Below are 14,732 nucleotides of genomic sequence, written 5' to 3'. Positions count from 1 at the left end.
ACAGAACTGATGCACAGAAAAACACAAAAGCACTGATTCAGGAAGAATTAAAAATTGGACAGCAGTAGGAGAATGAAACAGAGCAAAGAAAAGTGGACAATCAGTCCACAGTAAAGAATCTAACATCCAACTCAAAAATGCAGAAAGATGCAATCAAAGATTAAACTGAATTTTGAATTTTAAGAATGTAGTGTTTAATCACTTGCTAACTTCCAGTTCATCATTGTGATATATGTAGGAAACTTATCAGTTAATGGTGGATATAAATACAATGTCAACAGTTAGCATAGCATTTCCCAAATCTGGCCAAACAAAATCCTCCCGAGGCCCGCAAACGGCCCGAGGACCAGACATTGAACACCTGTTGGCTAGACCGGATGTCTAACATAGCATAGCCATGTACAGATTAGCTTGTAACCGTGCTATGGAGCTAATGTCGGCGCCTCTCCAGAGGTGAATGTTCTGAAAGGTCCATAAAACCCAAACTGACCGAACATGGCTCTTATTCTTCTGTAGTCGCTCGGTTTTGGTCTGATAAACGGGTTTAAATAATTTACGCGGCGTCATGACGTCTCTCTGTGTCGGCTCGTTGCCTGGAGACGGCTCCCGCTCCTGTGGCCGTTGCTATAGAAACGCCGGACCCGAACGCGCCGCCATCGGGTCAGAACCTTCTGGAACGAAGGTGAGTTAAAACCCAGAAAAATGAGCCTTTTGGGTCCAGTTTAGGGCCGAACCAGGGAGGTTCTGTGTTGCTGTAGAACTCCGGGGACAGTTTGGACTCAGACAGGTAAAGTTCTGATGGTACCATTGACTTTATAAAGTTGGTAACTTATTTATTATGTGAAATATTTAAGATAATTTTTTGCTCCATGTACAGTACCAGTGATTGGACATCAGAAATCAGTTCTTGTTTATGTTTGGGGTTTACATCGACAAGTTACTGTAAAAAAAGTGATCAGATGAAAAATAGTTCATTTTAACCTAATCCAATAAACATTTTGTTTTGTTCAAGTCAAAAATACTCTGTTGAATCTGGTAACAGCTCAGCTATCAGTTCATATTTATAGTTATTATCTCCGAGTCTGATGAAAATATTGGTGTCATATCAGATTCACATTTTACCAATAATAGTCATCAATCAAACAACACTTGACAGAGAGAGGTTCTCCGGACTAAAGGTTCGGAGAACCGCCATAATCAGGTCCCAGTACAGCACATCTCAGCGAAAAGGCAGTTCAAGTGTTTTAGGTCACAAAAACACGAGAATAAAAACAACATGGAGACAAAAACTTTATGAAAAGTCAGAGCTCAGGTTTCCACCAGTGCAGAGCTTGCTCAGAAATGACAGTAGGGAGGTGGAGGCCTTTAGGCACAACGTCAAGAGAAGGAGCAGACAGACTGCATTAGTGAACATCAGTATCTACGGCTCCACATGCAGAGAGTGTTCAGGATGCTAATATGTCAGGGTTTCTCCAGGTCTGGAGTCGGCACGCTGCAGCAGGATGTCTGCTCTTTCATCGAAGCCCAGCCTGCGGCACAGCGTCTCAGAGTGGCTCAGCAACAACCAGCAGCTGGCCGCCACCGCGCAACGCGAGCGACACGTTTCCCACGAGGTCCGGCAGGAGGGCCGGACGCTGCGCAACGAGACCCACTGCAAGGTGGGGCGTCCAGGGTCACGTTTAGGGTCTGGACTGCTGAGAACAGTCTGAGGAGACTCGGCTCATTTTAAACATTTAGCTTTATAGTTCATTTCTTTTTGTATTTTTTATTTGGATCAGTTTTATGGGGTCTAATTTGTAAAGATACAGACAAAACCCAGTCATACCTTATATTAGTAATACATCAAACTCACATTATGCTTCTCAGATGTTCATTATTACATGGACTATAAATATGGGAGCTCATTTTTCAGTCATCTTTTCACCATGTTACTCTTTTATAAATGTCAATTTCAAGCTACATGCTGTATTTAGTTAGCATGCTAAATATTTATCTTCAAGCTAAATTTTTTGTTAAATAAAATATATAGTCTACTATATATGTAACTTGCTAACTGATTAAGTAACTAAATATTTAGTATCTAGCTAGAAAGCTAATATTTAATTTGGAGCTAAATATTTAAATCAGACTTAAATATTTAGCTTGTTAATCAAGTATTTCATTTGAAACTAATGTAAATTAACATTGAGAAAATATGATTTTGCAAAATTAACTTCCATCTTTTCCTCTTATGACAGACTGAATCAGTCCAATTATTGCTGATCATTTTTAATTGTGTAATTTGACGCTCAAAGCCACAGTGACTGACATCAGAGCTGCGGTTCCTCCTGCAGGGGGCCAGAGTTTCAGCTACCTGGCTGGATTCTCCTTCATGTTTCTGTTGAATCGTGGAGCTTCTCCTGCAGTAAACGACTGACCCGCTTTTCGTCTGCATGTGCAGACGGTGTGGGATGAGGGCGACACGTCTCGCAGGCTCAGCGATCGGATCTGGGACGTTTCCCGGTGGAGAGACGTCCTGGAAATCTGTGCCCAGAAGGTGGACGAGGAGATGGAGGCTCTGACTCTGGTGATGGATCAGAAACGTTTCTCAGGTTTTGTCCCCACATGTTTCTCATCATTCTGTGTTTCTGTGCCGTTCCAGTCCAAAGAGCGGAGCGAGCTGGCCCTGACCGCCGCCTCCGTCCCCCTGGAGGTCGCCAACGAGTGCCTGACGCTGAGGGAGGGTCGGCGCGGCTACGAGCTGGTCGGCGACCCGGTGGAGGCGCAGCTGAAGCAGGAGGCGGAGCTGATCGAAGGCGTGCAGCAGCGTCTGCAGCGCAGCGTGGACCAGGCCTTCGAGCAGCTGGGGTGAGTCCTGCTGAGGGTCCGGCGCCACGCCGACCCGACTCCTGCCTCCGACTGACGCTCTTCGCTCTGCCGCACAGCGTCCTGCAGGAGGTCCGACACCAGCTGACCTCTGACCTCCAGAACAAGATGGAAGCTCTGGACATCGACACATCCTGCCTGTCCCTCACAATAAAGTCACCGAGCATCTCCCTGAAGACGAACCCGACCCGGATACCGTCAGGGTGAACCGTGCAAGTCCTGAAACGGCTCTTGGTCCCTGATCTCCATTTCAGTTGTAGGACAGCTTGGCGGCCATTTGAAGCTCCAGCTCTGCTTCTGTTTGAAGCTCTTTGAGACAGTTGTTCATCTTTTGCTGCAACTTGGTTGGATTACTGAAACTCTTTATATAAAAGGTTCAGATCAGCATCATTTACAGTTTCAGGACTAGACGAATGAGAGCACTAAGCCTGTGGTAGAAAGCCATAAATCCATCGCATGAAAAATCTAACTCAATACCGATTCACATGATTTGTTTTCTCTTTCTAGAAGAGAAAAACTTTCCTCAGCGTATAACTTCAATAACTTCTGGGACAATTTAAATTTGTTATGGTGACGGGCCGACATCCAGCGGTGTTGACTGGCACTGAATTCATTTCAAAGTTTTATTGCTGGTTCTTAGAACTTCTTATTGTAAAGACACATCGACTTTCTCCAGCCAGATCTTTAAGGTCAAGTGATGAAAATGTCCCTCGGTTCAGATTTGTGCCTTTTCTGTATCGGCTCCTGATTTATGGAATAATCTGCCTTCTTACATCAGGTCTGCTCAAGGCCTTGATGATTTTAAAGTGCTTAAGACCCGTTTTTATTCTACAGCATTTAAATCTGATTTATTGTGATTGTTGTAAGTTCTTTCATCAGAAATCGTGTTCTTATTGAAGTCTGTACAGCACTTTGGTGCAGCTTGTGCATTTTACATTTAACTCTGAGAACTCTACCTCTGCACAGCTGACCTGATGAAATGTCCTCCTCGCTGCAGTTCCTCCAGCCCCCAGCAGTGGGCCCAGTTCAGCCAGTATAACGTGGCGCGAGCCCACGAGGCCGTCCACGTTTCCCAGCAAATGAGGGAGAACATGAGCCTCAGCAGAGCACAGGTGGGAGATGTGCAGCTACTTACTCCTTACACACAGCAGGGGGCGCTCTAGACAGAGTGGAGAGCACTAGGTCAGATTTACAGTGTTTGAATGATTCTGTATTAATGTGACAGACTGACACAAAGCAGAGCGTTAGATTATTTACTCTGCTGCAGCAGATAATTCAGCTAAATCCTGCACAGGAACCTGACTTAGCCCAGGAAACAGCTGTGCCTTAGGATCAAAACCAACTGAAAAATTCAAGATGGCCGTCAATGAATTAATCAATCACGGTTTATAAGTTTTATTTTATTGTCATTGCACAAAGGAGAACGGGTTGTGCTCTGATCATTTACGGTTCTGTTTGCTTATTGCAGGTCCAGAATGAGTTGGAGGCTCAGCGCCGAGCCACAGAGTTCGCTCTGCGTAAGCGGAAGCACCACGAGGAGCAGGCCAGAGAGGAGCTGCAGTGGCAAATCAAAACCGTACGACAGCAAACAGGAAAGTTACGTTTTTAACCATTCAGATGTTCCTGATGCGTTTCTGTCTTTCTGCTCAGACCGAGGATGAAATGGCAGCCATGGAGGGCGACATCCGTGGGCTGGACGCAGACCTGCAGGCCAAGACGGCCTCCCTGAAGCTGGCTCACACCCGGCTGGAGGCCAGGACCCGCAGGCCCGGCATGGATCTGTGCCGCGACGAGGTCCGTGAAGCCCGGCTCGCTGGCCTGTCCCAGGGAAACCTCTAAGCTTTCCCTGGTGTTTGTTCCCAGGTGCAGCACGGCCTCGTTGCTGAGGTCCAGCAGCTGGAGGCCACCATCCAGGCCCTGAGGCAGAAGCTGTCAGACGCTCAGTGAGTCCAGGAAATTAGTGTTGCAGCACAAATTCTATAAGTTTACCAATGATTATCACAGGAGCGGCTTTTGGACCTCAGTACCTGAGTCAGCGTAGTCTTGTCTCTCAGACTCTCTCTGCAGAAGATGACGCTCCACCACAGCCGCATGCGCCAGGATCTCTCCAGAAAGCAGGAAGCCCTGTCTCTGGAAGAGCGCAGCATGCAGTGCAGGACCCGCATCACGTCGCAGTCCGGCTCCGACCGGACCGCGGTGCCGCTGGTTCCGCTCGTGAACTCCAGCGGGAGGAGCAACCTTCAGCTGCTGGCCCCGTGAGCGGACACCTCCGCTCCAGTCCAGATCTGCTCCGTTCAGCACGGTGGAGTAGCTCCCTCACTTTCACTTTTTATTTGTCCATTTTTGAAAATTGTTTTTTTTTTTTTTGGGATAATGGATCCTTCTGGTTTTGGATGCTGTGCACCTGGATAGATTTTGATAATACTTTGCTAATTTGTTCTGATGCGTAACCATAGCAACAAGGTGGTTTACAACTGGGAGCAGCTGATTGGAAAAGCTGAAATAATCCCACAACTGAGGACAGAAAAGGAGACGTCACAGATGCAGCAAAGAGGAGAGAGAGGAGGAGGAAGTTCAAACCACCTCTGCCATCCATCGCAACGGGCAACCTGAGACTGACAAGATGGATGAACTTCAAGCCCTGACAAGGACTCAGACTGTAGGAAAAGCAGTGCAGTGTGTTTAATGAGGCCTGGCTGCAGGGTTACACCCCAGACTCAAACGTCTCTCTGCCAGCCTTACACACAGATTTACAGAGCGGGAAAAGAGGAGGAGGTGGATTAGCAGCAACAACAGATGGTGGGAGACACTTCATCTCACACCGTGTGAGATGAAGTGTCTCCTCAGTCCAGACACTGACCTCTTGGCAGTGCGTCTCCGTTCATGTTATTTTCCAACATGTTTTACACTAATATCAAGGGTTCACACATCTCATAATGAAGACCATTTCTGGGAAAATCAGGTCACAACCTGGTTTTTCTGTGCTCAGATTATAAAGAACTTGTGCAGAGATTAAAGAAAATGAAACAAAGTGGCTATAGGAAGGTGAAGAAGCCTAAAGGGACGAGGCAACAGACTGGATTGCTCTTCACCAGCCACATGGAAACAGCATCAATGTCATGACTGAGTGTGTGACAGAAGTTACTAAGTTCTGTGTGGACAACAGCATCCCTACCAGAACAGTGCTTCCCTAACGACAAACTCTGGATCACCGATAAACTAAAGGAACGCCATCCCTTTCCCCTCTATACACTGTAACCTTCCAGCAGAAGTCCGACTTCTCTCATTCACAGAAATACTCAGATGACTCTGCAGTGGTCAGGTGGGTCAGAGACGGACACGAAGGCAGAGAGCCAGCCGGCCGCCTCGTGGCAGGGCGGGGAAACTATCGTCTCATCTTTATGTGAAGGAAGCAAAAGACAGGATTGTAGATTTCAGGAGAAACGGTCAGATCGACATGTGGAACCTCTGGAGATGATGCTTCAAAGAAGGATTTTTCATTGAATCTACTCAGAAATGTTCCCTAGAAACTGTGAGTCCAGAAAACCACCCTGCACATTTCGGCAAGACTCAGGTTGTCGGTGGACATGGAGCGGGCTTTCATATCATTTATTTACCGTTTTGTACCATGTTTACATACCATAACATATTTCAGAACATTGAGTCCAAGAAAAACATTGAAACTCCTTTCAAAAGCCTGGAGAACCATTGATCAGGAAGATACTGCCAACTGGAAGGAAAAGCATCAACATGTGACAAACTGGAGGTTTTGGACATTTTTGATTATCCTATAAATATTCTCCAAGAGGGGATTTAATTGCCTTATTTTTCTCAGATTTATTCCACTGGCACATGTTTATTTAAAATTCAGAGTTGAGCACGCTCACTCTCCGTCTTATCCACCGTTCTGTTTAATGACTGTTTGGCTTTGTCATAGTGTTCGACTGCCGCTGATAGAAGCATAAAGGCTGCGATAAGAACGTGAACTTTGACTCTGCTTCAGACAAATAATGTGGTAAACATGGTCATCACCTCAATAACTCCCATAAATCTCACCTGCGTCTGCATCAGGGGATGCATGGTTGTCCATCTGTAGTTTGAAGATCATTGAAGATTGTGAAGCAAGGAAGTTTGTTCCGTTTTATCCCCAAAAATCATTCTACTTGTGTTTGGGAGCTTAAATTGACCTGTTGGCTTCAGATTATGTCTTCAGAGATTATCAGGGAAAGGAGCAGAAGTTGTTGCAATTGATTGAAACCATTAGAAGAAAGGGAACCAATCTGCTGAAGCCAACCAACATTAAAGCAACTATTAATCTGGAGTCCTGTCAGAAGGCCGGCTCGGTTCTCTAGCAAACACCTCCTGTTGTCATTGCTTTCAGGGAAAAACATTTCCTGGTATCTCAGGCTCTCTCTAATAAAAGGCCTCAGATATTTTCTGCTCCATTTTCTTTACCAAAAGCTTCCAACGTGACCGTCACAGGAACTTTCTCTCCGTCATAAAACTGTAATAGAGCAACTCTGCGCCACAAACACGTCTCCCTGTCCAAGGGCCCAACCTCCTGTCGTCGACCATCACCGAGGCCACGTTTACCGTTTTACTGCCCGGCCCTCCAGGCCACTCTGACAGCATGTGCTTCCTAACCGCTCAGATTATTCTGAATCATTTCACTTAAGGGCCCAGATGCTACCTGTCTGTTGGCCTTTGCTGAGAGGGTGATTAAGGCAGCTGGTTTGGGGTAAATGCGCCATACTTCTGCCTGAGTGGCTGCGTCTCTTTATCTGTCATGTCGTGTGCACCTCGCCCCCAACGCGCCCACTTGGTGGCCACCGCCTCCTTTGTTGCTGTTGTCATCCGATGGTGGAGCCTTTACTTCTGCGTCAGAGATGAGTGCGCACCATGGAGGAAGAGCTCGGCTCGCCCTCCATCGCTGACCAGCAGAACGTGAGCGGAGACGACACCAGGATGGATGTCCAGGTGGTCTGCTTGGCTTAGACGCTCCTGTTTGATCGGTCATGGTAAACCAAGAGAAACCTTGGTTCTTCAGCAGACTCGTCTAAAGAGATGGATCTTACGGTCTTAGACTGTGTCGCTCTTTCAGTTTACAGCTTCACCTTCCTGCTGGGACTTCCTGCCAACCTGCTCGTCTTCTTCGTGTACATCCGTAAGGCTCGCAAACACGGTGCCACGCCCAACGTGGTCTACGCCCTTAACCTGTGTCTGGCCAACCTGGCACTCGTAGCCTGGATGCCCGTAAAGGTTCTAGAGACGGTGCTGAAGGACTGGATGCTGCCACCACCCTTGTGTCCGGTTTACAGCTTCTTCCTCTACTCCTCTCTGTATGTCAGCTGCCTCTTCATCACCGCCGTCACCATTGGGCGATACCTCAGCATCGCCTTCCCCATCATCTACAAGAGATACCGCCGTGCCAGACTGTCCTGCTACATTTGCGTCGCCTTGTGGGCACTGGTGATGGTGCACCTTGGGCTAAGCCTGATGGCTGAAGGCGGGGCTTATTTCATCGGTGTCCAGGATGAAGTCTCTGCCTGTTATGAACATTTCAACGCAACGCAGCTGAAGATCCTGCTTCCTCTTCGCCTGGAGATGGCCATCGTCTTGTTCATTTTGCCTCTGATTGTGACCTCCTTTTGCACGCTGCGCTGCGTCACTCTGGTGTGGCGCTCAAATTTGCCTCCTTTGGGCAAGAGGAGAGTCCTGGCAGTGGCCCTGTCCACATTGGCCGTGTTTGTGATCTGCTACGCCCCCTACAACTCCTCGCACATTGTAGGATTTGTTCAGCAGGAAAGCGTTAAATGGAGGACAACAGCAATGCTGACAAGCTCCTGCAATGTCTTCCTGGAGCCAGTGGTGATGCTGATGCTTTCACCTGTTGTGTCGAGGGGCATCCTGGGAAGAATCTGTGGCCAGCAGAGTCACATCAGGTGGAGCGATGGGAGTCGACATCGAGCGAAACCCACCAGCGGGTTTGCAAATACCAAGGTTCCACCTATAACATCTGCCAGGATGCGGGCGGAGGCCAAGGTGACGAGAGAAAGTCAAGGATGTGACGGCGAACAAAACAAATCCACCATCTTTCATATCCATGTCTGAACCAGCACAGATTTGGGAACTTTATTGTTCCCAGTCATGTTTCTTGTAGCTTTTTACCAAATGGATGAAAGAAACTGGTGATCATGACAGAGTGAGGAGTCATGATTTCACCAGTTTTCCTCATGTCAAAGTTTTTACCATGACTCTTTTATTCCCTGAGAGCAACAAACTATTATTCCTCAGGAACGTATCTTTAGGATGGATTTAAAGTTGAATTTTTACTTTCATGAAGTCTTTTTTTAAAGCAGCAGCGTCATTTGATCAGGTAAACCGATCCGTTTGTCGTCCAACTAGCAGTTACTGAAATTTTCATTTCTCTTTTATAACTGATCTACATAAAACACCCTGAACCCTTGTGCGTGCGGCGACTGAGGCAAACGTAGAGGTTTATGGAAAATGATACAGGCTTTACTTGTGTGGGGTCGGTTGGACCCCATTTGCAAGGATTTAACTACAATTTAATGTCTAAAACCAATTAATTCCATTAATATATCAATAAATGTTTCTCAATCATTAAACATAAAGTTTTTCTCAGAAACCTTGTTTGTGTTTGAGCTGCTGTTGGATTCCAAGAGTAAACAGGAAGGATTTTTAAAAACTTTTTTACTTGAACTGGATGTTTTCTGTACAACTCCTTAATGGTTTGTTTTTACAACTGATGCATTAAAAATTAACTGAATTAAATTAAATTAACTCTTATGTGTTGTCTTCTTTTTGATCCAAATAAAAACTGATGCTGGATTACGTCGTCTAACTTTAGCTAAGCATTAATTAGCCTGTTATTTCATTTTTATCTTAGCTTGGATTATTTTATTTGATCTAAGATTGTTGTATTGTAGTTCAGTTTTATTTTACCTCAGTTGAGTTTTCTAGGATTATGTTATTTTACTTTAACTTGCATAATCATAGTTTATCTGAAATTGGGCTTAGTTCACTTTATTTAATTTTCTGTGCGATCGCTTAGCATTGTTTCAAAGTTGACTTAGTTTAATTTTACTTTAGTTTTTTATACTTCCTTTCTGACTATCTTAATTTATCCTACATATTGCTTTGCTTATTATGTGGAGCTTTAGTCTCACTAACTTTGATCCAAAGATCGTCCTAAATGTGTATCTTACCTGTTTTTGTCTGATTAGCTTTTAGTTTACTTTAACATTACATTAGTTTATTTTTAAACTTTGTTTATACTAGCTTATTTTTATTTAATTTGCTGTATTGTGAGACAAATTAGCTTATTTTGTTGATTATAACATAATTGGCTTTCTTACTTTTTCTAGGTATAATTGATAATATTTTATCTTTGATTATTTATCTTATACTGTAGCTTAGCTCATTTACTTTAGCTTTGTAAAGCAAATGAGCTAAACTTTGCAATTTTCTTTTATCTTAGTTCATTTTATCTTAGTTTTCCTAGGCTTGGTTAATCTTATTTTATCTTTGTTTCTGAACTTGCTAAATATCTTGGTAGCTCAGAGCTAAATATTTAGCATGCTAACTAAATGTTTAATTTGGAGCTAAGTATTTAGCCTGGAAACTAAAAATTTGGTTTGTTGACATTTTGCTTTCAAACTAAGTATGTAGTTTGGAGCTAAATACTTAGTTACCCTCCTTTGGTTTATCTAATATTCCCATAATTTGCCTAATCTTATTTTAATTTTGATCAATTGAACGAATTCTTCTGTTTTAGTTTGGCTTAGTCTTTTATATTTAGGCCAGATTTGCTCAGTTTCACCAAAGGTTTCAAAATATTTTGAAGCAATAAAAGTACAAAATAATAAAAAAAAAACCATCAGCAAATACATTTTATATTGCACTTCAGTCGTTATAGACAGTTAACCCAAACTGGACCCACATGTGCAAACAGTGATTTCCAGCCAATATTGACTGCAGCTGTAGGTGCAATCTGAGAAGTTTGCCCCCTAGTGGTCACCAAAGTTGCCTCCTCTCCATCTCCCAGTGACTTTCACACACCGCATCCTATGATGAACTGCATCACGCCTGTCCTCCCCTCGGTTGCTGGGAGACCATGTTTAGAGAACAAATTGCGTCCTGAAGTTTATTAAATTTCCGCACTGAAGCATATTAAGCAGCGTCTTGAGTTTCGATGAAACAGTTGGACTCCCAAAGCTGGAGACGGCGGACGCAGGGATGGAGAGTTTGGATCTTCGACCCTGATCCAGGTAAAAACATCCTGAGCATCTGTTCTTGTTTTATGACTGAGCTGCAACACCTTGTTGTGATTCTGCTCTGCTGTTTTAAGGAGTGAAGCTGAAAAAGACGAGGATTTGAAGCATCTAGAGAAATCTTTCCTCTATCTTTGGTTTTCAGTTTTTCTGAACTTTCTTGTGAAAAACAAAGGTTCAGCACAGATTTGAGTCTGTTTGGAAGAGAGCAATGGAGGGTTTTATTTTGAGAAGAGTTTTACCTTTTCTAGATGAAACATTAATATTTCTCCAACCAATGAAAGCAGGACAACCAGGAAGCTTCCTGAACTGTTTTGCTTTGTTTTTATGTCAACTGAACATTTTGTGCAACCTGTCACAACTAATTTTAAAAACTGCTATAAACAATATTGTAATGCTGAGATCATTTTTCAACTAATAACATTATTTTAACTAATGCTTCATTAAACAAAACATTGAAAAAAGAAACAAAACTAAGATCATGATGAAAATTTAAGATGAAAAAAATTTATGAGCTTCAGTTTATTTTTATTTTTGACATTTTTCTCTGAGGCTGTCACAGCGCCCCCTGGCGGACCCTACGTTGAAAAACACTATCCTAAATGGTCATGTCTGTGTATTTTGTCGTTTTTTATGCAGCTTCTAGATCCGATCGGCCGCCATGTTGTGCAACCAACTGTTGCTCTCCGTCTACATCCTCACCTTCCTGATGGGGGTTCCGGCCAACATCCTGTCCTTCATCACCCTCTGCAGGAAGGTGTGTCGCAAGGCGGCGCCCATCGACGTCCTCCTCCTCAACCTCACCATCTCGGACCTGATCTTTCTGGCCTTCCTGCCCTTCAAAATGAAGGAGGCCTATGACGGCTTGAAGTGGCTGCTGCCCTACTCGCTGTGCCCGCTCACCGGCTTCATCTTCTACGTCACCATCTACAACAGCACGCTGCTGCTCACCGCCGTCAGCGTGGAGCGCTACCTGGGCGTGGCCTTCCCGCTCAGGTACGCCGTGTGCCGCCGGCCGCGCTACGCCGCCTGGGCCTGCTTCACCTTCTGGCTGGTGACGTCATGCAACCTCAGCATCGTCTACGTCATGCCGTACTCCCAGTGGAGCTACGGCGGCAACGCCAGCCCTCCCACCACCTGCTACCTGGACTTCTCAGAGGCCGACCTCAGCATCCTACTGCGCGTGCGCCTGGAGCTCTTCCTCGTGCTCTTCTGCGTCCCCTTCATCATCAGCTGCTTCTGCTACGTCAACTTCATCCTCATCCTCTCCCGCCTGCCCAATATCAGCCGGCGGCGGCGGCTGCGGTGCATCGGCCTGGCCTTCGGGACGCTGGTGGTGTTCACCATCTGCTTCGGGCCGTACAACGCCTCCCACGTGGTGGGCTTCGTCCACGGCGACAGCCAGGAGTGGCGGAACCTGGCGCTGATGTCCAGCACCCTCAACGCCTGTCTGGACCCGTTTATCTTCTACCTGTCGTCAACGGCGGTCCGTGGCGCTATAAACCGCTGCTTCAGGAGGGTCACCGCCAAGATGCACATCCTGGGGTGTGGAGGGCCTCCGCAACGCAAACCGCAGAGTGGGGACCGGTTCCGGGCAGAAGCTCCACCCTGAAGACCCGACTTCATTTAATATTACGGACAGAGGCGGAAGATGTTCTAACAGCTGTTATTAGACCGCAAGATGATGCTGTTCTGTGGGACTGATCGGAAAACTCTGGTGGTTTAATGTTTTAATTTAGCGTTCCGATTAATTAATTACATCGATTTATGTAACACAATTAATCACTTTTTATAATTACAAAAGTTCCGGGCTGGAACCTTTGTATGGACGCGTTTCTGGGGCGCCCATAAATCTGACGTACAGCCGCTAAAAATAGCAATGGAAGCTGTTTCTCTCAGCCGACTGGAGTTTAATTTCTGCTTCTAAGACGATTTGATTGGACGCTGGGAAAGAAAATTGTTGCGTTCAAGTTATGCTAAAAGTAGTTAGCCTGTCAGCGAAGCCTAAAATAGCATCTCAATGCTAAACATGTTGCTAATGCTAATGTCAGAGGCCATTGAAGGTCCATGAATGATCAGGGCTTCCTGAAACTCTGGAAAGTTGAGTGGATAGAAGAGATGAAATAAACTATAGATATCTTTGTTGTTGAGTTTATATGTCTACTTATTCAACAATTTAGCAAATATTGCTTATTTTTTGCTATGATTAACTAACAGCACAACATGCATATTGGGCTTTGTGATATATTGTGCAACCTGATTTTGTTCCTTATAAAACATGTATCCGATGTTTAATTGTATCAGTTATAAACCTTGATTCAAAAAAGCTCCAGATGGAAATAGACAAAATGTATGAAGCTAAATTGGGGCCATAAAGTTTAACAAAAAGCACTAAAATTGAATAAATGCAACATCTGGTCATATTCGAGTCGTCAGTGTGGCTGACAATTCAAATGTGGTTCCACACCTTTTGTCATCAGCACCAAATAGGGCCAGAAGTTTAACACGGAAAAAACCTCTTTAAACCGACATTTCAGTTTCACCTTTAGGTTGTTTTCCCACCTGATAGTCCAGAAAACTCGGTTTGACTGAAGACCAAATCAGCAACATTTGTTCCTTCTCCACCTGCTGTGGATCTGAGTCAGTCCCGAGTTCTGAGTTGGATTTTAAGCTCCTCTGGGAGCAGCAGTGATTGGTTCTGGATCCAGACCAGCTGCTAGAACCTTCCAGCCGCTCCGTTACATTTCCCACCTCTCCCAGCTCTAACTGAATCCCCATCAGGACAGTAAACATGGACGTTGTGTTTACCCTCACACCACCTGCCACTTCCTGACAGTAAGCAGCTACAATCTGATCCCGGGTCAGTGTTTGAGGAACCTTCAGGTGTTTACATCTGAATGCGTCACCTCCATGTTGACTCTGCCTGGCAGCTCATAAAACATCCTGTGCTTTTAATTCGCTCCCATAAAACACTTTGCTTTAATTTGAAACTGTGATTCACTTCCTGTGATGTTTGAACGGCTATCTGGTTCCACACCTTCAGACATGAAAGGATCATCTACAGAAAGCCTAAATATAAAATGTATGCCACACATTTAAGATTTTTTTCTAAATAAAGCTAAAGAAACATTTTTGTTCTGCTCTCTGTTGATCTATGTAAAAAATTCCAAAGAAATTCACAACTTGTTTGAATCTCTTTATTCAAAAAAAAATTAAATAGCACAAATAAAAAGGCTCAAAGATCAGACCAGGAGGTAAAACATCCAGTTTTACAGTATCAGGATGCAACATGAATATATAGAGAAACCCAAACATGTTTGTTTTTAAGTGCAGCCTGCAGAGATTTATTCCTTCATGTAGAAACAGAGTCCAATGGCCCCCTGCAGAGTTCTGACCCGTTATTGCTGTTAATTAAAAACATAAAAAGAGGAAATGACACCAGGGGGCGCTGCAGCCCACACACAGAAAACGTGAAATAAATAATGCTACATGACAACCAAAGCGGTACCGGTTCCGCTCAAGTTTCCACAATCATCTTTTTTTATTTTTTTGGTCCGGTCTACTCCGAACCTT

General features: G+C 44.7%; 3 protein-coding genes across 5 annotated transcripts; all 3 read left to right on the top strand.

The window, feature by feature from the left end:
- Window positions 1–607: 607 nt before the first annotated feature.
- Window positions 608–6,920, top strand: tekt2 (tektin 2 (testicular)). Of its 3 annotated transcripts, none has more exons than XM_016675358.1 (10): window positions 608–682; window positions 1,466–1,658; window positions 2,441–2,566; window positions 2,642–2,847; window positions 2,925–3,068; window positions 3,863–3,977; window positions 4,334–4,441; window positions 4,516–4,659; window positions 4,729–4,808; window positions 4,920–6,920. In XM_016675358.1, exons 2-10 carry the CDS (start codon window positions 1,503–1,505, stop codon window positions 5,122–5,124), a joined length of 1,284 nt encoding a protein of 427 aa, XP_016530844.1. In that variant the 5' UTR covers window positions 608–682; window positions 1,466–1,502; the 3' UTR covers window positions 5,125–6,920. The 3 variants fall into 3 exon arrangements, with proteins under 3 accessions (XP_016530844.1, XP_007560145.1, XP_016530843.1); XM_007560083.2 differs by having other exon boundaries at window positions 675–787; window positions 1,477–1,658; XM_016675357.1 differs by having other exon boundaries at window positions 675–787.
- Window positions 6,921–7,918: 998 nt separating this feature from the next.
- On the top strand, window positions 7,919–9,551 carry LOC107837095 (free fatty acid receptor 3). Its single transcript, XM_016675359.1, has one exon. It carries the CDS (start codon window positions 7,930–7,932, stop codon window positions 8,974–8,976), a length of 1,047 nt encoding a protein of 348 aa, XP_016530845.1. The 5' UTR covers window positions 7,919–7,929; the 3' UTR covers window positions 8,977–9,551.
- Window positions 9,552–9,657: 106 nt separating this feature from the next.
- On the top strand, window positions 9,658–13,504 carry LOC103143512 (free fatty acid receptor 3-like). Its single transcript, XM_016675360.1, has 2 exons — window positions 9,658–11,156; window positions 11,799–13,504. The coding sequence occupies exon 2, from the start codon at window positions 11,821–11,823 to the stop codon at window positions 12,769–12,771; it is 951 nt and encodes a 316-aa protein (XP_016530846.1). The 5' UTR covers window positions 9,658–11,156; window positions 11,799–11,820; the 3' UTR covers window positions 12,772–13,504.
- The last annotated feature ends 1,228 nt before the right edge of the window (window positions 13,505–14,732 follow it).

Source organism: Poecilia formosa, unplaced genomic scaffold (genome assembly GCF_000485575.1).
Source record: "Poecilia formosa unplaced genomic scaffold, Poecilia_formosa-5.1.2 Scaffold112, whole genome shotgun sequence".
Classification (NCBI taxonomy): Eukaryota; Metazoa; Chordata; class Actinopteri; order Cyprinodontiformes; family Poeciliidae; genus Poecilia; species Poecilia formosa.
The sequence above is the reverse complement of the archived record's forward strand: the minus strand, read 5'-3'. Positions and strand labels throughout refer to the sequence as shown.